This window comes from Mastigoproctus giganteus, chromosome 1 (genome assembly GCF_048544385.1).
Source record: "Mastigoproctus giganteus isolate SK-2022 chromosome 1, ASM4854438v1, whole genome shotgun sequence".
Classification (NCBI taxonomy): Eukaryota; Metazoa; Arthropoda; class Arachnida; order Uropygi; family Thelyphonidae; genus Mastigoproctus; species Mastigoproctus giganteus.
Genome location: NC_143575.1, coordinates 46,269,430 through 46,292,771, shown reverse-complemented (window position 1 = coordinate 46,292,771; position 23,342 = coordinate 46,269,430). Strand labels below are relative to the sequence as shown.

Here is a 23,342-nt window from a genome sequence, read left to right as displayed (position 1 = left end):
GAAAAATCAAATTTTCTTTTGTGACTTTTGAAGAAACCTGATATGATGGAAACAAACAGAAGTCATTTTTGAAATAAGCATTAGAAAATGAGCATCAGAAACATCCTTTTAGAAAACACCAGTGAATTGTTTTTCAAAATGCAGAGTAGTGTTATTTTCGGCTCATGTAGTTATATTGGGTATGGGAATAACACCAATTGTCAAAATGGTAACATAATTAAAAAACCTTGTTTTCATTACCTTGCAGTTGGATCTTGGAAAAAAAAAACTATAAAAATATTATTACACAGTGTTTAATTTCAGTTATATTCTCAAAATTCAGAGTATGTGTAATACAAATTTTTTAAACCAATACACAATAATAAAAAAAGCTTACCTAATTTGTCAAATTTTACTCATACTTGTGTGATGCTTCCATATTTTTAACCAAAGAAAAATTACTGCTAGCATGATCAATAACACAAAGTTCCCTGAGATTTTCCTGTTCACTTGCAGAACCCTGCAACTTATTTTCATGCATATCTTTTTCGGGTGCAGATGTACGTAGCATTAGAAGATATGATGTAGATGGATCAATCTAACAAAGAAAAAAGTAATAACAAACCATGTAAAAACAGTGATATAAAACATTAAAAATTAGAAATTAACTAAAAAAAACACTACAGATGTGTGTAACAACCATATTTACAAAAATATCTGATATTTCAACTTAATCCACTTTAAAAATTGAATTAAGAACTTGATTTAAGGAAAAATCTGTTGGAATCTGGTCAATGAACTTGCTTTACATAAAACCCTGTACAGCTATTGTTGCAATACTGTATGAAAAAAAAAAAAAATTACTCTCCTAATTTAAAGATTTATGAATTCCCATTAGTAGGTCAACTAAACTGCAAAATAGGGCTGGATACGCTGCTATCACTACTTTTATTGGGTTTTAGGTGCATCAGCAACTTAAACCATATTGATCCATTGTGTAATATGCTTGTACAAGTGGTTGTTGATGAGTTGATTTGAACATTGTGTAGCCTAAAAAATCCAGAATAACTTATAGGAACTTACTCCATCTTCCTTGGACACACTGACAATGCAACCTAAATAACCCATTACAAATTATTTATAGGAAAGGAATTATAATACAGATTGATTTCATCATTAAGTTTTAGCAAGAGCTTATGCTTTTTTTTTTTTTTTTTTTTTTACGGTACCCACCTCTTAATCAAAATGGTTTGAAGACAGAATTTAAAGTGAAGGTAAAATTAAATTAAAAATGCATCAAGGAAAAAGAAGTGCACTACTCTTTCCTCCGGTTGTCATACATAACTAAAACTGTGACATACATAATTAAAACAAAATTAAAACTCGGTTCACATCACAGTTTTAATTAAGTATGACAACCTGAGAAAAGAGTAGTACACTCCTTTTTTCTTGGGGCATTTTTAATTTCATTTTACCTTCACTTTAAATTCTGTCTTCAACATTCTATATCTTACGGATTAAGAGGTGAGTACAGTAAAAAGCATAAGCTCTTGCTAAAATTTAATGAACTAAATAACCCTTATTTAGCTTGTTAGGATAATTAATTGCATTCTCTATCTGGAAACTATGCTGAGATAATAAGATTTCTAAATAACATAGGGCAGGAAAGTACCGATACATTCAAAGAATGTTACAATATACACTATGTAAGAGTAAGAATATTTTAATTACACTACTGTTTTGCAAATAATTATACATATATTTCCTCATAGTAATTCACTAGTATGCTAGATTAATAAACTATTTCATTAAAAAATGGACTATGACCTAACATAATCTGAGAAACGATGCCTAGGAAGGAGATATTAAGATTAAGATTACTGTATTAGCAGAGTAAAAATTAAATACTGATAAATCTGAGAATGAAGGCCATAGAAAGAGTGTCACAAGTATCACAGCTGAAAATTGTGATCTTCGTTACATGTAGTCTAGTTTACACTTGCATTGGCTGAAAACAATATAGGTTATTGCTCAGTCAGGAATAAATAAATGAGGGAGGGGATGGATGATGTGGGGGCAAATTAGAATTCTTAATTTGAGAATGTGAAGGAGTAAGAGAAAATTACAATAAATAGTGAAATTTAAAACCACTGAAATTCAAAAAACTAGCAAAAAATTAACACTGGATTTAAATTCCTGGAAAGACTACAAGGCTCATGGGGTAGAATTTTTCTCAGCATGGTCTGTGCTAGTCTGTTCTTACAGGGATGAGACAGTTCAATAGTAAAAGTAAAGTGCAGCCATTATCAACCCACTGCAGGATGGAAGCCTCCTCAACAATTCATGCTGAGGGAAATGGACCATAATCTGCCACGCTGGTTCAATGCGGGTTGGCAGATCGACCGTATTCAGCAGTCAGGGGCTTGAACCCCGGTCTACTCAAAGAGCGTGTGCTACTGCACTCCCGCTCCTGCCCACTCGGCTATGGAGGCCGTCCAATAAAAGGGGTGCAAAAAGATTTGCTAATGCTATCAAGGCAGTGTTGGGTGGGTCAGAAAAACTGCTAGCTGGAGGGATGCACAGAATCGTAGATTAACAGCAGCTGCGGACAGAAGTGTGAGTGATACTTGTAGTGCTCTACTGGAACATGCAGCAGACTGGAAAGCAAGGTGTTGAGAATTTCGAGGTCTGATGGGGTTCTATATGGAACAAGCAAATATATGAGCTATGTTAGGGTTATTAAGAATTAAAAAAAGTGATGTATACTTGAACACTGCTTTTAAAATAAATTTTAAGTACTGGTAAAGTCATGCATTAGGAATCTGCAGATAAAATATCCACAAGAGCAGTGATCACAAATGTATTTATGTGACATCTACTGTAAAGGGCAAAGGTAAGGGCTTTTGCTTTCATAAAGGTAGGTGACCATACTGGTCTCAGACAGTTTTTAAATTCTATGCAGTGGAATCAACGCATGATGATATCAACAGCAAATTATAAATGGGAAGTATTCAGGGATGTAATTTTGGAAGCTACTAAGCATTTCATGCCAACTAAGAGATACTGTTCAAAGTTTAAACCTAAATGAGTGTGAGATGAACTGATGAGACTTGTGGCAGAAAAGAAAACTGCGTGGAATGCGCATAAATTATCAGGTGATAATACAGAATCCTACGGCAGATATAAATTAGTCTGCAATCAATTGACAAAGGAGGATGGGCAAGTTAAGGCAGATTAAAAGAAGTCTCTGGCAAAGATGCCAAGTAAAGCGGCAAAGACTATTTTACTTATATTAACAATACAAGGAAGGGGTTGAATCACATTGGTCCACTTGATATCAATGGTTTTACTGTTGATGATTCTGATCAGGTATTCTGAATCTACATTCACAAATGAGGAATTGTTTAAGGATAGGGTTTGCAGAAGCTTATCAAATTCTAGCAGGGAGCTAAATGAATTTGTAACTGAAAGGAAAATAGAATAGCAATTTTTGAAGCCAAATGCAAAAAAACCACTTGGGGTGGATGGTATCTATTCAATTATATTAAGGAAGGCAGAAAAGGAGGTAAGCAAACCTTTAGTCATAATTACGAAAGCAACTCTGGATTCAGAGAAGGTTCCTATGGATGGAGATGTGCGAATGTGTCCCTAAATTCACAAAAGACGGTCAAAGGGTGACGAGTAATTACAGACCTGCTAACTTTATATCTGTTCCTAGGAAAATAATGGAGTCACTGGTTAAAGAAATAATGCAAGACCACCTAGACAGGAATGCAGTTATATTGCAGTCATGGCATGGATTTGTTACCGGGCGATCTTGTCTGACCAATCTGAAGTATGAGATATGGCTGTACCATATCTCATACGTACAGAGATATGGCTGTACCATATCTCATATATGGCTGTACCATATCTCATACACAGTCACTACGTTATCTAGGAATTCATTTCCTTAAACTTTTCTTCTGTGATAACTAGATGATCACGCTCTGGATGATGGTCATGTGACAGATTTCCTCCCCCTCCTGGACAATGTCATGATCATAGGTGTATGAATGGACAGTAAAACTTTGTCCATTCATACACCCATGGTCACGCACCATTACTGACACCCACTTTTTCCATATGATGGAGAATTTCTGCTAAAGAGATACTCTTCATATAAGAAACTGAATAACCCTATGCTGTGCTATCTTGAACACACCTGTTATTGTGCGTACCTTCTGTTTCTGCTGCTGTCGCATCCTCTTTTTTCAACAGCTGAAAAAGGAGGCGGACACCTCTGAAAGCTTTGGTATTTTATCGCTTTATCGGTGTTTTATTTCTTTTATCCGGTGTTTTATCTACATTGTTTTGTTTTGTTTTATTTTATTTTAGTTTATTTATATTGTACAGACAGGTATCTTATTTTATCAGTTTTATCCGGTGCAATTGTACTATTCATTTTATTTATTTTCATTATCTTAATACAACACAACTCTAATTTATTTTATTTAATAAAAGTTTATAATGGTTGCTGTCGGATCATGCAGTTATTGTGAACATGAATATTCCCAACCCCAGAGGCCTATTTGAAGATTTGTTCATAGTGAACTGTCCAAGTCGACAATTACCATGGTGCAAAGGAACTGACTCGTTCAATAGTGAATCTTAAGCGTAGTCCCATTGCTTCATGCAAAATAATTGCCTTAGTTTATACTATTACACACTATCAGGCATCTCTCATATTGTGGACTTATACTTCATAACTGGTTTGTCACTATTGCAACAACGTGGTACCTGCCCACCCACTGATGAGTAAGCTTTGAAACGGTGCCGTCTAGGTGGTGGTAGTATCCGCCGAAAATAAGTAACATTAGTCTTCTCCACTGGTGAAGCGTTACTTATTTAAAGCGGTGCAATACCTTGGCCACTCGTAAAGGTTGATTCACAATATGAGATACAATTAAAACGATGCCAATTATCAACTTGAACAGTTCACTACGAACAAAACATGGTACAAAAGCATTGACCCATTCAATAGTCAATCTTAAGCGTAGTCCCATTGCTTCATGCAAAATAATTGCCTTAGTTTATGCTATTACACACCATCAGATTTGTTTGTTATTTGGTTTTTAGGAGCATTAGCAACTAAGGCCATATTGCTCCGGGGATATGCGGTGGTCATTCCCTGACCTTTCCGCATCCTCCGTATTTGGTGGTCACAGTGCTCCTGCTGCTCCTGCCTATGGAGGTGTCACACCATCAGGCATCTCTAATATTGTGGACTTATACTTCACAACTGGGTTGTCACTATTGCAACAACAGGGTACTTGCCCACCCACCGATGAGTAAGCCAACAAGCTTCGAAATGGTGCTGTCTGGGCATTGGTATCTGCCGAGAATAAGTAACATTAGTCTTTTTCTCTGGTTAAGTGTTACTTATTCAAAGCAGTGCAATACCTAGGCCACTCTTTGTGAAGGTTGATTCACAATATGAGATACAGTTTAAACGATGGCAATAATCGACTTGAACAGTTCACTACAAACAAAACATGGTACAAAGGCACTAACCCATTCAATAGTTATGAGTTAATAGATTAACTCATAACATAATTGTTTTTTTCTAAGTAACATTACTCATTAAATTATCAGATATATATCATATTTTTTATTATGTAATTTGAATTATACACAGCACTAGTGCACTACTGATATATTTATTAACTGACATGTGCCTAAAAGGTATGATTTAGTTTTATTGATAAAAAGTATTTTTTTAACCCCTGTCTGTCTGTCTCTCCTTCAATATCAACATTGCAGGATACAGAAAGTAGAAGTCATTTTTCAATTTCTGAATTATCTCTGATTATGACATTATTGTTATTATTATATAGTGCATTACTGTCTAAGACAAATTTGTGTTTCAGATTATAAAATTTGCACTTGGTGTTGTAGAATTAGAAATTAAATTGACACTAACAATGAAATCTTTCAGTAAAAAACTAAAAAGAAGACATCATTAACAGTTTCCTACAAATTGCAGCTAAAAAGAACATCGACTTTTTAGGATTGCAATTATCATGGGAAATTCAAAAGTACTGTACAGTTTAAGTGGGTTATGGTCATAAAACAAAACTGTGAAGTTACAAAATAAAAGAGTATATAATTAAGAAAAATAATGAGTATTTAAAGTTTGAAATCAAAGTTGGAAATTGAAGGGTACGCAGGAGAATGCTTACTTGCCCCTCAATTTCCACTGAATGGCAATTGTAGTTTTGGCTGATTAAGTGATTCATGAAAATTATATAGAATTATCTTAGGGTTTATATGGTAAATAATATTTTAGGGGGTATACAGTTATGTCTAGTCTTTGTTTTTTCATTCCCTTCCCCTATGTTGGAGAATGGAAGGGATTTAATTTTTGCCAACAGTGCAACAAGTGAAAGAGTTTTCAGTATCTGAATTTCTAAGCCAAGAAAGAAGAATACAGCTGAACCCAGAAACTAGATATTTTGTTTCCACACAGACACTTACCAAAAAATTTGTAAAATTGATTTTATTATAAATATATGGCATTCTTTTTTTTAAATTTAATTAGTTTTTTTATTTTTAATTTATTATATATAATAAAATATTAATACTATTGATTGATTTATTTTAATTTCAAGCTAATTATTGCATTATTACTGATGTTCAGAAAATTTAATATGAATTTTCTTAATACATCATTTCATTCTTGGTTTTTTTTTTTTTTTTTCAGCAGGTTGTGGGTTGGGTGCAGTTGTAATACAGTGGACCCACACAGGCTCTAGCTCAAGTTATACTAATTTGGAAAAATAGGAGATAATGTATGGCTTCTAATTTTTTTTCAGGGCTGTATCAATATGGAAGCCTAGAAGTAGCCTCAGTGAAATCACTTCTAGGCTTTCTCATTGACAACTGAGACTTTTTTACATCCGTGAACTTAAAAGCTTTGACTTGGCTTGGTTGCATTGATTTGAAACTTAATTTACATAAATATATCATGTACTTGTGTGAAACAAGCTACATATTGGAACAGTATTTATATTCACCATTTAAATTAACTAACACTAATGTTTCTTTTTGAATAACTTAAATTTGTTAATTTAACTCGTTTTTATGTAGTTTTTAATTGGTTGTTCCAGAGTGCAGCTTGTTTTATACAGATCCATGTTGCATAACATATAGATTAAATAACTTAATTTTGCATTGGTGCAATATTAGATTGTCAGTATTAGTGAAATTACAGAATATCTTGATTCTTGTATAATAATGTAAACATTTCATTTAGGAAATACCTTGGAAACTATTTGTAGTCATCATTCTCACAACTATCAACAAAATGAATTTTGGTATTGTCCCGTGATTTTGGATGGAGTTGTGATGGTAGGTATGACCGTCAACTCAATAAAAATTAATACATGTATACATTGTGTTCCTTTCCTATTTATGCTTACTGCATGCATACATGCACATAACATCAGTTTTAACACAGGGCAGAGAAAGAAAATACAAACCTTAATATTAAGGTTAGTTCCATGGTAAGTGCTTGCATTATAATGAGTTGGATAAATAGGAGATACTGCATTTAAACAACTTGGTAATTGCTTACAATCATCGTTTTCGTAACTATCGACTGATTCATCAATAATTTTTTGTTCTTCTTTTAACACAGGAATTTCTAGAGATATAAAGATATAATTAAATATACAATTAGAAAATTTAGTACTGTATTGGATAACATACATGGAACTCTCAAATTAGTTTTATAACTTCAAACCATAATAAAAAAAAATTATGAATGAAGTGGGAGATAATATTGCAGTTTGCATTATTATATTAAATTTTCATTATTTTTATATTATATGAAAGAACACCTCACATTTTATAGAAAAGATGGTGGTGGCTGTGTGGATTAGCACCAAAGCAATTCAGGCCATTAAATAAACTTACAGAAACTCTACACTAAAACCAGCTAAGTTCAGTGCTGTTTGAAAAGGCTACAATGCTACACATTCTTCACACAGCCATATTTAAGACATGGAACAGACAATATTCCAGATGAGCTTTGTATTGGACATTGCTTCCAAACCATTGTTTATCCACTTCTGCACAAACCATTTATCATTTTCAGATAACAGTTTTTCTTTTTTTGTAAACTAATACATTTTCTGTACAGCTAAACACTGTTAAAATAATTTGTTGTACTAAGTTTTTTGCCAGAACTATTCCATTCAAACAAGACTTACAAAGCACTATTCACTTAGTGCTATTATTAAGGAAAGTCAACCGAATGCTGAAAATATTTTTCAGGTTACAGCAGGCCTAGTATCATGCCAAGTTTGCCAACTCCTTTGAAAAACTATCGAGTGAGTAAAGTTGGGCATAATATAATTAGACCTAACTCTTATATTCACTGCTGTTGTACTCGGTGATTGCACTTGGATAAGTTTAACTGACATGGCAGATACTCTAACCAAGCTCTGCCTTTTCTACTCCTAGTCTGAATGAAATGAATATATCACACTTTAGTTATAGCACTGTCTGGAAGAACTGCTCCTTCCACTTTGCTCTCCAATCAGCCATTCAAAATCAATTAAAAAAATAAAATAAATTTTCTCTTTATACTTGGAATAATCACACAGTCAGAGGAGTTCACAAGATAAAGAGAATACATAAAACAGCATTGTATTCAGTAATCATGTGGGCTTGAACCATGGTCACTCAAAGCTTTTGTACATGACTACTTGGCATTAAAAGGAGTTCCAAAACTTTATTTTGTAGCTATTAGCCAGTTCATAGTAGTCCTTTATGTATTTGAAAGCTATGAACAAAGCTAAAGGATGAACTTAAAAACTAAACCATAGAGAAACAGCTATGTTTATGCTATATTACTTACAATCTTTTTTGTCTATTGCAGATGCTTTGGTTTGCTTGTTTTGTATCACCACCAAGGCAACTCAGGCCATGATGAATTCTATTGTATTTGTAATCCAAGACAGGTTTGTCCAAGGTAAAAACCTAGGGTTGGGGGGCCTGTAACTCTGACTGAGAGTGGCTAATTACTTGAAAGGAGCCCAGAGTTCCTCACATCAACAAGTTTATTTTATTATTTTATTTTTTTAAATAGCAAGCAGTGTGACAGAATTTCAAGGAGTATATAACTTAACTGTTATAGTTTTTGTGTGCTGCAGTTCTGCAATTTTACCATATATATAGGACAGGTATTTCGAACGAACGGAGGGGTGAAGTGGAAGGGTTTTTTTTTTTTTTTTTTTTTGGCTGATGCTGCATAAGCTTGCTTTCTTGCATCATATGCCTCTACTAATGCTAATGCTAATATATATATATATATTTTTATGTAAATGTAGTTTCTGTAGTTTCATGCAAATTACTTATACAAACCCTCACAAATAACATATATACAGGTAACCCTCGTATAACATGGTTGTTTTGTTCCTACAAAATCTCTTCTAATGCGAAACCGTATTCCAAGGGACTAAGAACCAGTACAAAATGGGGGTTATGTTCCAAAAGCTAACAAAAATATGCCATTTTTTTTATAACTATCGGAAACTTAATTTTTATAGTAGTAATAACTTAATATTTTAACTTATTTTTATAATAGTAATAACTGAACAAACATCTTACTTTACGAACTGAGAAACATATATGTCAGATAATGTACTTTCATTTAATTTTCTTCCTTTTCATCGCTGCTAAGCACAATCAAATGAGAACTATTTCTCTGTTGTTGAATATCTTCACCTTCTGCAGCATCTAGATCTCATGTATCTTCAGCTCTCTTCAAAAAATCAGTAATCTGGGTTTGTTTGCTTTTTCTTGATAGATCTTCGTAAATTTCATGGTATGGAGCTAAACATTTTTGAGGCTCCCTTTTGAACTTTGCGCTCCTTTCAGTCGAAGGAGCTGCATTCAAAAAATATGATTTTAATTGCTCGGCTAACTTTATACCTTCCCGTATGCTTTTCAGTGTAAAATTTGGAACTTCAGAATTTTCTTATGCGCTATCATCCTCTGAATTGATTTGGTTTACCTTCGATGCCATTTCCACCAAATCTGCTTCGCCAGCCTCTTTTCCTACCAGTAATTCGTGAATGTCTCCAGTAGTCATATCATCAAAATCTTCTCCTCCTACCAATTTAGCAAGTTCTACTATCGCACCAATTCTAATTTCTGCCAGTTCAACCATATTTCCTGAATGAACTGACTCTGGTCATACATTTTTCCAACATGCATTTAATGTTGACGGTTTTACTTCTTTCAGCGATAAAGTTATGATTCCGATACAGTCCACAACTGAAAAATGTTTCCATGCCTCCATCACTTCAATAGATTCGGAATCAATTTTTTCCAAAATCCATTGTAACGATATTCTGATGTAATGAGTTTTAAAGGTAGATATAATGCTTTGATCCAATGGCTGAATTAAAGAAGTTGTATTAGGTGGTAGGAACATTACTTTAATGTTTGGATGACTTAAACCTTTTGGATGGCCTAGCGCATTACCCAATAGTAATAAAACTTTGAAATCTAGATTTTTCTGGTTTAAATACTTTTCCACATCTGGCACAAAAAAATTTAGAAACCATTCTTTATACAAATCAGTGGTTACCCAAGATTTTTATTTGCTTTCCTATGTACCGGTAATACAATTTTATTTACACCTTTCATTACACGAGGATTAGAGGATCTATAAACCATCATAGGTTTTATCATGTAATCTCCTGATGCATTACTACACATAAGTAACGTTACACGATCTTTTGATGCCTTAAAACCTGGTACAGTTTTCTCTTTTTTTGAAATAAACGTTCTGTTGGGCATTTTTTTCCACCAAAGGCCTGTTTCATCGGCATTGAAAACTTGATGCGGTGTGTATCTGTTCTGTTCAATAATTTTTTGAAATTCCTCTGCATACTTTTTGACAGCTTCATTATCAGCCGATGCATTTTCCCTTTGAATTCTTATGTTGTGTAATGGAGAAGCAGTTTTTAAATCATTCAGGCCAAGATTTACTGGCAACAAACTCCGGGTTAACAGAAGATTCTCCATTTTCTTGTAAATGGTTATAAATTTTTAGTGCCTCTTGTTTAATTACATTTCCTTCTAATGGGATTTGTTTTTTACTGCTATCATCAATCCAAATGCCAAGTGCTTTTACCATTTTCTCAATTATTGGTGCTCAGGGATGAGCTGTCATATTTGTGGAAATTAAAGATCCTGTAGCAACAGCAGTTCTAATTTTCTGTTCATTTTTTCTTTATGGTCCAGATTGTTGCTTCATTTAAATTTAAACTTTCTGCAATGTATGATACCTTTTCCCCTTATTTTAAGATGATCCAAAATTTGTATCTTTGATTCTAAAGAAATAAAGTTTGTTTTGAGTGGTTCTTTTTTTGCTTTCCATGGACATAACTTAGGGCTGGAATTTAATTCACAACAAAGAACAAATTTTCATAACATACCCAGAAAAATAAAAAGACAATCAAATAAAAACCAAAATAACCTTACAAAAACCTTAAAAGTCATGAAATGCACGCTTTGAAGTCACAATTTTTTATGCTCTCAAACAAGCACAGATCCTAACCCAGGGATCTCCCAAAAAATATAGTGGACCCTCACTTTACGATTGGTTCACTGTAATCAAATCACTTTATGATGGTTTGTTTGTTATTTAGTTTTTAGAAGCATTAGCAACTAAGGCCATATTGCTCCGGGGGAGGATATGCGGTGTCATTCCCTGACCTTTCCACATCCTCCGTACTTGGTGGTCACGGGCTCGAACCCCGGTCTAATCAAGAAGCGTGTGCTACGCACTGCTGCTCCTGCCCACCTGGCTGAGGCACCCACTTTATGATGGACTCTTCATAATAAAATACCGTTTTAAACGGTGTTTCTAATAAGCAAAAATAGGAGGAATATTATCCACAGGCTATAAAAGTAAAGATATAAAGCACAAATTTAACTTTATTACCTTACCAATTAACAAAGTTAAAAGATACGTGAAAACAGGAAGAATATTTTTCAGTTAGCAAAATAAAAATAAATTTACATTTATGTACATACTAATTGATATTTCTGTTCACTGACTTTTTTTTTTTTTTTTTGGTTGTAAAATTTAAAACAGTAAAAACGATAAGCAATTAATAACAAATAACAGGGCACACACAAGTTGCAAGTAAGATACGAGTAATGAGTTTCTGAAAATTATTTGTTTTTATATGATTGAATATTTGATGGAAGAGGAAACACATTTCACCATAATAATGTGAAAACCCACAAAATTCCAGCTATCTGTACTATAGCGAATGCAAGAAGATCGAGTTTACTACCTTTTTAATAATTATATTACACTAACAGAAAACTCAATAAAATGGAAAGTGCAAATTGTTTTTATTGTTTTATGGTCGTGATCTCCAGAAATGTGCTTTAAAAAATATAACACGAAGGCGATAACAACTAGCGAATCAACAGTGGGGATTCACAAAATGGAATGAAACGTTGAAAAATTACATCCAACATAAAAAAAAGGGTTTTCCCAGCATAAAAGCAAAAAAATACCGTATTATGCAAGATTTACCACAATTCTCAAGCTGTGTTAGAGCGAAACCGTGTTATATAAGTACTGCGTTATACGAGGATTGTTGTAATTCTCAAACCATGCTAGAGCGAAATGATTTTAATGAAAAAAAAAAAAAAAATCAAACTGTCTAAAAGACTGTTCCAGAAACCATGTTGTAGAAGTACCGTGTTTTACGGGGGTTGCCTATATATATATATTCCGGTTCACCTAAAGATGTTCAATGGTTTAAGGTTGAGGATTCTGGGCAGGCCAATTAAGCTTTTCAACTCCCGTAGCTTCAAACCAAGTCAGTACAGGCTGTGCAATAAGACATGGTGCATTGTAATGCTGAAACAGAAAAGACCCATACCCAAACCCATACAATTCACATATCTTTCAAAACTGTGCACTATACTTCACCACTCCATAATATAAATACCCAACATTCAAGGGACTAATTACAATGATTTGTGCACCAGGCAACTTGAATGCATCATTTTTGTATTAGTATCAATTCTTGTAACCCTGAATTCCTGATTGATAGTATTTGCTAAGGACTGAGGGATCTACATGCCACTCTTCTGAATGCCCTCTAGTCTCTTTCTGTTGATTTCTGCAATCTATCTGAATATTTCTTTCCCAGCTGTGGTGGCAGTAATAAGGTTTCCATTTTGTGATGAAATCAGCCACTGCTGACATTGGGTGTTACAGTTTTGCTGCAATACCCAATGTACAGATTGAATTCTAATGTGGCATTCTATGATGGCCCTTCCTGTAGACTGTGTTTCATTTATCTGCTTACTTCCCTGTACATGCAGTTGCTTTTGTACCTGTTCATATAGATAGCAGGTATAGTCAGTTTTTCCCATCTCTCAGGAATGCTGAGTGTATATACAGAACAGTAATGATTCCCCATTTAGAACCTTAAGAGGAATTTTTTTGGCACCCCCAAAATGATTTTAATGAAAAAAAAAAAAAAAAAAAAAATCAAACTGTCTAAAAGACTGTTCCAGAGTATTCCATACAAACATTTACAGAAATAATACTGACCTATATTATTATTACTACTTACATTGTTACTTATTACTACAAGTAATAAGTAACAATGTTACTTATTGTTACTACAAGTGTTACTTATTTTTTAAATAAAGGAATAATGTTTTGTTAAAAATAGTTGCAAAACTTCTTTAATTACCGATTTTATTTTGCATGACCATTAGAATATCTAGTTAAGAGACCCTCTGTATCCATAAAGTGAGTGACAGTCAGTTTAATTAAGGTGAAATCATGCAATGCTTTGTTACGTATGCTATTGATATATATTCATAGCTATCTGATTACAAGGCATGTTGCATGTGGATGCAGAAAGAAAAAATGTGGATGCAGAAAGAAAAAGATGTGGATGCAGAAAGAAAAATATGTGCCTTAAATTCACAAACTTCACTGTTGCACTTGTTACAGATTTTAGTAATCTTTAGCTGTGACTTACACCACCACAGATCACCAGTTCAGTTTAGTTGTAGTTCATATAGCATTAACATAATTACTAGAGAAATGAAGTAGTTATTTTTATTAGCTACAGTAGTGTCAGTGAAATAACTTGCAGTAACATTAATGTTAATTTGTTTTTTATCATGTACCAGTGGCTAAAAAGAGGTAGTTTTAGTAAACAATCAATTACCACTACAGGAGGTACAGTTGTAACTGACATTGTAAGCAAATCTCAACGTTTTACACTGCCATCCAGTATAGGAAGTTCTAGAATTGTAAAAAGTAGTAAAAAATGGAAGTAAGATGATTCCTATTTGTCTCTGGGGTTTACGTATACAGGCGATGAACTTGCCCTTCATGCCATGTGCATATTGTATAACCAAGTGTTATCAAACAGTTCCATGTTACCTGCTAAACTTCGTAGACATCATGATACTAATCACCCTGAATATAAGGACAAAGATATTAGCTTTTTAAAGCATAAGCTTGAGGCATTAACAAACTATCAGAGCCTTATGGTGAAAAATTCAAAAACTGATAATAAAAATGCTACAGAGGCCTCCTACAGGATAAGTTACTTGCACTTGCAGGAGAAGCCCATTTTTCAGAAACACTAATTAAGCCATGTGCAGTGGAAATTGAAACTTTTGTGGTTGGTGAACAGTCGAAAAAGAAAATTAAAACAGTACAGTTATTTAATAATATTGCATTCAAGATCTGTCAGCAGATATAGAAAAACAATTGGTGTCACTACTTAAATCCAGCTTAGCTTTTTCATTGCAACTTGACAAATCAATAGACATGTCAGGGCTGGCAGTATTACTTGTATTTGTATGTTACTTGTACCAGAACAAAATGAAGGAAGATTTACTGCTCTGTAAATCTCTTAAAATTTGCATGACTTGAGAAGAAATGTTTAATGTCATAAATAGTTACATGATAGAACATGAAATCAGTTGGGGAAAGTGTCTTGATGTATGCACTGATGAGACCAGAGCAATGACAGGAAAAACAGCAGGGGTGGTGGCGGCATATATCAAAGAGTTGGTGCCATCTTGTTCGAGTAGTCACTATGTGCTCTATCGACAAGCGCTTGTCACCAAAATGATAGAAAGAAAGCTAAAAACTGTGTTGGATGATGCTTTAAAGATAGTGAATCACATTAAATCTAGGCCACTTAACAGTGGAGGGTTGAGGTTACTTTGTGAAGAAATGGGCAGTGATCACACAATGCTGCTGCTGCTGCTGCTGCTTCTGCTTCATACAGAAATAAAGTGGATTTCTAGGGGCAAAGTTCTTGAACTTCGCTCAGAAATTTATTCTTTTTTTATTTATTACCCATTGTACCTTTTTCACTGTTTGGTAAATACATCTTGGCTGCAGAAATTGGCATACTTAGCACACATTTTTACAAGGATTAATGAACTAAATCTCTTATGTCAAGGAAAGAGCACGTTAATATTCACAACAAGGGACAGAATTGCGTCTTTTCAATATAAACTTGAAATTTGGAAGAGGTGTGTAGAAAAAAGGCAGCATGAATGCTTTTCAACTCTGAATGAATTTTTGATAAAAACAGAATCGAGCTTGGAAGGAACTATTTATGGTAGCATCATCCAACAAATGGTTTGCAAAACAGGTGTTTCAGAAATACTTTCCATCCTGTACCGATTATGCTTTCTGGGTCTGAAATCCATTTTGTGTTTCACAGAAACTGGATGGCATTGTGCAAAATTACGAGTGTTTAATAGATATTATGTCTGATACTAGCTTAAAAGAAAATCAATGAGCTTCCTCTGGTTGAATTCAGGTGCAATCTTCTAGAATATCTGCAAGCATCAAAATAGGCAGTGCTCAAACTTCTTCCATTTTCCATAACTTATCTGTGCGAAGCTGAATTTTCAAGGTAGGTGGCAACAAAACATAAATATCGTTACAGACTGGATGTTGCACCCAGCAAGAGAAATCAGTTGTCCAATCACTCCCAACTTTAAAGGATTTTGTGAGATGAAGAAACAACACTTCTTTACACTAGTAGCCTATGAGACACAATTGAATTTATACTCAAATAGTGACAGTTTATTATCCAGTTATTTTTGTGTGTCTGAAAAACGTAGATTGTATATAGTCTTAATAGGTAACCTCAACACACATAATAAATCAGTTCTGAGATATAAATTTTTAATTTTAGATACCTATCATCTGGATACCCTATATTTACATGAGCAAGGACAGTGCTGTGGGCAGAGAAAGGTGGTGGATGAATGTGGCCATCAACGTCTGTCTCACACTGTTTCAGCCAACTGGAGAGCAACAGTGGCACAAATCACTGCCGACTTCAACAAGGGAGGTGCTAGAAACATCTCCACCAAGACCATCAGGCAATCGATTAGCCACAATAGGTTATGGTAGCCACTGACCCACTAGAGACCCATTGCTAACATCACAACACAGGACTCTATGCCTCAACTGGGCGAAAGAACATCAGCACTGGACCATGGATGATTGGAGATGGGTCTCCTGGTCCGATGAGTTCCATTTCCAGTTATTTTCAGCAGATGGGAGGGTGCATATCTGGCGGAAACTGCACAAAGCTATGCACTCATCGTGTCAACAAGGAACTGTTCAGGCAGGTGGACGGTCGGCAATGGTCTGGGGCATGTTCAACTGGCACACGTTGGGACTTCTGGTATGTCTAGATGCATCCCTGAGTGGTGCAGGTTACATATCCATTCTTGCAGACCATCTGCATCCCTTCATGGTACACTCACAGCGCAATGGACTCTTCCAGCAGGACAATACAACTCCCCACAGAGCCGTGGTGACTAGAACATAGTTTAAAGCGCATTCCGCAGATTTTACTACCATGGAATGTCCTCCCCATTCACTGGACATGAACCCTGTGGAGCATCTTTGGGATGCTCCACAGGGTTCATGTCCAGGGTTCATGTTCGTGTCTGCAATTCTGCCCAGACACGATAGGAGGGAGTATATGATGAGAGCCTTGTCGATCAATTCGGCCCTGGAAAGATTGTGCAAGGCTCAAGGGGTAGAATTTTTTTTAGCCTGGACTGTACTTGTTAACAGGAGAGATTGCTTCTACAGGGATGGGATACACTTAAATAGAAAGGGTGCAAGAATATTTGCTGATGCTATCAAGGCAGTGTTAGGTGGGTCGGAAAACTGCTAGCTTGGGGGGAGACAAAGACCAATAGATTGACAGTAGCCACTGGCAGAGGTGAAAGAGATTCTTGCACTGCTTCTATTAGAATGAGCAGAAGCCTGAAAAACAAGATGCATGGTATTTCAGAGACTGCTGGGAGCCATTGCGGTACAAGTAAACACATGGGTTGTGTTAGGGTAACTAAGAATAGAAACAGGTGCAGGTATACTTGCGTGTACACCAATGCTAGGAGTTTAGTAAATAAATTTGATGAATTTGAGGTATTGCTCAAAACATCGAAGGCAGATATTGTTGGGATATCAGAGACGTGGTGTCACACAGATATAAGGGATGCAGAACTGCAATTTGGGAAGTACAACGTCTACAGAAAGGATAGACAGGATAGGAAGGGAGGAGGGGTTATGTTATTAGTTAAGAAACACATAAAAACCAAGGAAGTGAAGCCAGTCGACATCGCTGGACAGTGCAGTGTGGAGTCAGTTTGGTGTGACATAAACATTGGGAGATCAAAATTGAGAGTAGGAGTGTGCTATAGGCCTAATGACTCTGATGAGTATAATAAGGAACTGTACAGGGAAATAGAGTGGGCCAGTAAATCAGAGTGTCTTATAATGGGAGATTTTAATTTCCCAGATATTGACTGGAATTTGGGGGCTGGTTATTCACACACTAGCAGGACTTTTGTGGATTTATTGGATGATTGTTTTCTACATCAGCATGTTCGGGAGGCAACTAGAGGGAGTAATACTCTTGATTTGATTATCAGCAGTGATTCTTCATGCATTAAGAATCTGCAGATAAATGAACCACTAGGTGGCAGTGATCACAGTGTGCTGAAGTGGGATTTACTCAAAGAGGTAACTACCATTAGGGGTAAAGGGAAGGGTTATTGCTTCCGTAAAGGCGACTACGATGGACTGAGACAGTATTTAAATTCTATACAGTGGGACCAACTGATGATGTTACCAACAGCAAATTCAAAATGGGAAGCATTCAAAGAACTTATCTTGGAAGCTACTAGGCTTTACATACCAACTAAGAAATATTGTTCAAGGTTTAGGCCAAAATGGATGTCGGATGAACTAATGAGGCATATGGCAGAGAAGAAAAATGCATGGGATATATACAAATTAACACATGACACAGAAGCCTATGATAGATACAAGTTGATATGCAACCAAGTTACAAAGGAGGTTAGGCAGGCGAAGGCAGATTACGAGAAATCCTTGGCAAGGGATGCAAAGAAAAACAGCAAAGAGTTCTTTACTTATGTAAACTCTAGAAGGAAGGGGGTGAATCAGATTGGTCCACTTGATATTGATGGGTCAAGTGTTGATGATCCTGCTCAGGTAGCTAACAAACTAAATGAATATTTTGCATCGACATTCACACATGAGGAGTTATTCAGCGAGGGGAATGCCAGAGGTGTATTCAACTCTAGCAGTAAGCTACAGAATCTTGAAATAACTGGGAGTAAAGTGGAGGAGAAACTGTTGAAGATAAACACAAGAAAGGCACCCGGGGTGGATGGGATCTATCCAGTTATATTAAAGGAGGCAGCAAAGGAAGTAAGCAAACCCTTAGCCATAATTATGAGAGCTTCCTTGCACTCAGGGGAGGTACCCATAGACTGGAAATGTGCAAATGTGACCCCAATTCACAAAGGAGGATCAAAGGCTGACACAAGTAATTATAGACCTGTGAGCTTAACTTCTGTTCCAGGAAAATTAATGGAGGCACTGGTTAAAGAAGCACTGCAGGATCATTTAGACAAGACTTCAGTTATAGCTCAGACACAGCATGGTTTTGTTAAGGGGAAGTCTTGCCTGACCAACTTGATTGGATACTATGATGCAGTCACAAAAGAACTGGATGCAGGGAATAACTTTGATATTATATACTTGGATCTTAGAAAGGCTTTTGATACTGTTGCACATGGAAGACTGCTACACAAATTGGAGCAGTGTGACATTGGAGGCAAATTGCTGCTATGGATAAAGGGGTGGTTGAGGGGGAGAAGACAGAGAGTGGTAATCAATGGACACTGCTCATCGTGGACTGATGTTATTAGTGGAGTCCCTCAGGGCTCAGTGTTGGGTCCATTATTGTTTTCTGTATTTATAAATGATATTGATGATGGTATATCGGGCTTAATGTCCAAGTTTGCAGACGATACAAAGGTTGGCAGGGTTGTCAAGGACACTACTGACACTATGCTGCTGCAACAGGATCTGGAAAGGTTGAGCAGATGGGCTGAGAGGTGGCAAATGAAGTTTAACATTGATAAATGTAAAGTACTACACATGGGAAACAGCAACCCCAGAGCAACGTATCAACTCTGTGGTACTACACTGACAGTGGTAGAGAATGAAAGGGACTTGGGGGTGGTTGTGCAGGCAGATATGAAGTTCTCTGAGCAGTGCAGAAGGGCTGCAAGAGTAGCTCATGGAGTATTGTCAATGATATACAGGAATTTTTCCAGCAGGGATAAGGAGGTGATTATTCCATTGTATAAGGCGATGGTCAGGCCACACCTAGAGTACTGTATACAGGTCTGGAGGCCTCATTTCAAGAAGGATGTAGAGCTGCTGGAACGAGTACAGAGAAGGGCAACAAGATTAGTGAATGGAACAAAGGGGTGCTCTTACGAAGAAATGCTTAAGTTTTGCAAATTACAGTGTCTGGAGACTAGGCACCAGCGAGGTGATCTGATAGAGGTGTATAAAGCCTTGAATGGTTTAAGCATGCTCAATGCTGATGGGATTCTTCCTCTAGCTCAGAAAAATCACCTGAGAGGGCATAAATTCAAATTGAGGAAAGACAGATGTAGGATAGATGTGCGGAAATTTGCCTTTAGCCAGCGGGTGGTTGGTTGGTGGAACAGACTTCCATCCCTTGTGGTGGAGGTTGATAGCCTAAATAAGTTTAAGGCTCAGCTGGACAGGTATTTTGAACGAACAGAGGGGTGAAGTGGAAGTGGGTTTGGTTTTTTTTTTTTTTTTTTTTTTGGCTGATGCTGCATAAGCTTGCTTTCTTGCATCAAATGCCTCTACTAATGCTAAATGCTAATGCTAATGCTGTGGAAAGGTCCATTCGAGCTTTGGATTCTCCACTCAGGAATGTGACAGAATTGTGGATAGTGGTGCAGCAAACATGGATGGAAATACCAGTGAAATGCTTTCATGAACTACTCGACTCACTCGCTGTGTGACTGCTCTTATCAGGGCGAAAGGTGGGCCTACCCGTTACTAGGCAGGTATCCCACGATTTCTGTCCACTCAGTGTATATTAGTATTAGTGATACTAGTTGGTATTATTACTAGTACTACTGTTAGTTTTAGCAACCATAGTATTTTTCTAAAAACTAGGGCCAGCTCAATGGTACATGGCACCCCTAGGCCACATTGACTGATGGCAACCCCCCTCCCACTGATGCAAAGATTTTCATTTTTTAGAATGATTAATTTTATATTTTATTTACTGAATATAATTATGTAAATTTGTAATCATTAATTAATAATTATGTAAATTAGTAATTATAAATTAACAATTATGTAAATTAGTAAATTATGAATTTAATATTGTTTGTTTTTAACATGTTAACACATGAAATACACAAAATTTTTCTTGCAGGCTTTGTTTTTGGGAGGAGGGCAGCTGCAGTGTTGGTTTCCCCAAAGCTTGGCTCCCTTAGGCAGTGCCTACTCGGCTTTACCCTAAAGCCGGCCCTGCTCGAAACCAAGGCCTCACTTAACAACATTTTGTTATTGGCATGTGACATCCTTTACATACAGTGGGATTCTCACTTCCTTGTCCCTGCTGGAAAAGTTCCTGTATATCAGAACCCCCATGAGATGTTCTAGCAGCCTCTCTGTAATGCAGAGAACTTCATGTCAGATTGTACAATTACCCCTAGGTCTCCTTTATTTTCTATCATCTTGATATCATCTTCATCAATATCATTAGTAAATATTGTAAACAATAAGGTTCTTGCACTGAACCCTGAGGGACTCCACAATAACATTAGTCCAAGAGAAGCAGGGTCCATTTATAACCACCGTCTGTCTTCTGCCACTCAACCATCCCTTTATTCATAGTAGTAACATGCACCTAATGCCATGGTACTCCAATTTGTATAGCAACCTTTCGCATGGAACAGTGGAAAAAAGCTTCACTGAAATCTAAATATAATATAGAATATAAGCTGCAGCAGTAAAAGCCATGGGGTTTCTGTATACAGTGTCAACAAATTAAAATGTACAATGTTGGTTTTTCAGTTTATCAGATGAAATCCCCACCCCTCAAAGTTTCTTTGGGGGCATGGTTAATTTTCTCCTACCTAAGAGCATCCAGATGGCTAAGTTGATCTTGTGGGTGGGACAAGATTACAGTCTACTAAGTGCAGAAAAAGTAACTGAGAAAATATTGAGTTTAGTGACATTATTGACTAATTTTAGTCTTTGATGGAATATCAGAGAGACATATGTACAAGTACCACCTTTTAAGTGAACGGAATCATACAGCAAATAATTAGGACAACTGAGATGAGTGCAGTGGTTGAATCAACTGATAATTGGGATTCTGTCAGAAAAAGTTGTGGGGTTTGGCAAACTGTAAATAGAAATGGATATCATTCAGATTGGAACTGAGCCCACATATATTTGTGAAATTAACGAGGAAGTATTTGGGAGGTTTAGATCTTTTCACAGATAAGTTGGTTCTATTAGTTTGACTATTCATAATATGTTCAGTAGTAAGAAAAGGATGTTGTATGAAGTAATGAATTTTTGGATATGGCATACACACAGCAAGAATATACCCAGCTCCTTGACATAACATGGTCTTGTTATGTGGATAGCTTTATGTCTATATTTTGTGGTTAGCCACTGACTTTTTTTTGCAACATTTAACTCAATTCCGCCTGAGAAGTTACTCTTTAATCTGGAACATGTTAGAATCACAAGAAAAGTCCTTAGATGGATCATATGGTGGCTGCAGAGTAGGAGGAAGAGGGTTGTGATTAAAGGTTAATCTTCAGATTGGGCCAACATAAGAAGTGGAGTTCCCTAAGGATCAATATTGGGACCATTATTGTTTGTAACTTTTTTAAATGACATTGATGAAGGAATACAGGCATAATGTCAAAATTTGAAAATGATGTTGAGATTAGTAGAGTAGTTAATAACCAGTTCCAATCAGCACTTCTTCAGGATGAATGGTCAGAAAAGTGACAGCTAAGCTTTAATGCAGCAAAATATAAGGTCTTACACTTACATTTTACTGCATTAAAACTTGGGGGAATAGCAATCCAAAATAAATTGTACATCTGGTGGGGTTGAATTAAAAATCATAGAGGAAAGAAGGGATTTGGGAGTTGATATTCTTGGAATTGAAGCTTTCCAAGCAGTTCAGACAAGTGGCAAGGAAGGCCCACAGATGTGCAGACCATAGTAGCTGCCTGATCATTTACTCTATTCACCAGCTGCCTGAAAACAGTCACTGATCAATCAAATATATGATAAAGTGATGCATGATCAATGGATCACTGTCTGAAAAATTTCTGGTACCAAAAAAAGCTGGAATAGTACAGTCCATATTGACAGTATGTTTAGGTAGGAAAAAATTATTGGCAAGATGGGTCCCAGTAAATCCTATCAGTGATTTATCATACATGTAGGGATAGGGATGTCATTAATCCCTTTATATAAGGTAATTATAAGACTGCACCTGGAATTCTGCATTCAAGTATGGGTACTGCACCTAAAGAAAGACGCTCAACTTCTTGAAAGGGTCCAAAGCCTGGCAAAGGGCCTGGAGAGAGATCGACAAAGAGACATTCATATGAGAAAAGACTACGTAAACATGGAATGCAGAGTGATAACTAGGTACCTTGGAGGAGCCCTGATGGAGATGTACAAAGCTCTGAGGGGAGAAAGTAAAACGAATGAGGATTAAATTTTCACCGTTATAAATGATTCCAAAACTAGGAGTGATAAATTCAAATTACAAAAAGAAGAGGTTTGAGACCTGATTGCAGAACATTTTCTTTTGGTCAGCAAATTGGTAATTACTGGAATAAGTTACTTCCATGGGTAGTTG

The 23,342-nt window shown here is 36.0% G+C and overlaps 1 protein-coding gene across 13 annotated transcripts in view; it reads right to left on the bottom strand.

Moving 5' to 3' along the window:
* Cdk12 (Cyclin-dependent kinase 12) overlaps nucleotides 1–23,342 on the bottom strand; it is a 621,218-nt gene that overhangs the window by 58,484 nt on the left and 539,392 nt on the right. For 12 of the 13 annotated variants that reach the window (XM_090372485.1, XM_090372492.1, XM_090372479.1 and 9 more), the window contains 2 exons: nucleotides 7,500–7,663; nucleotides 377–577 (listed from right to left, as the gene is read on the bottom strand). In XM_090372485.1, coding sequence (XP_090228611.1) covers nucleotides 392–577; nucleotides 7,500–7,663 — 350 coding nt within the window. In that variant the 3' untranslated portion in view covers nucleotides 377–391. Of the gene's footprint in view, nucleotides 1–376; nucleotides 578–7,499; nucleotides 7,664–23,342 lie in introns of those variants that run through there. The other variant, XR_016546892.1, reaches the window with a different exon arrangement.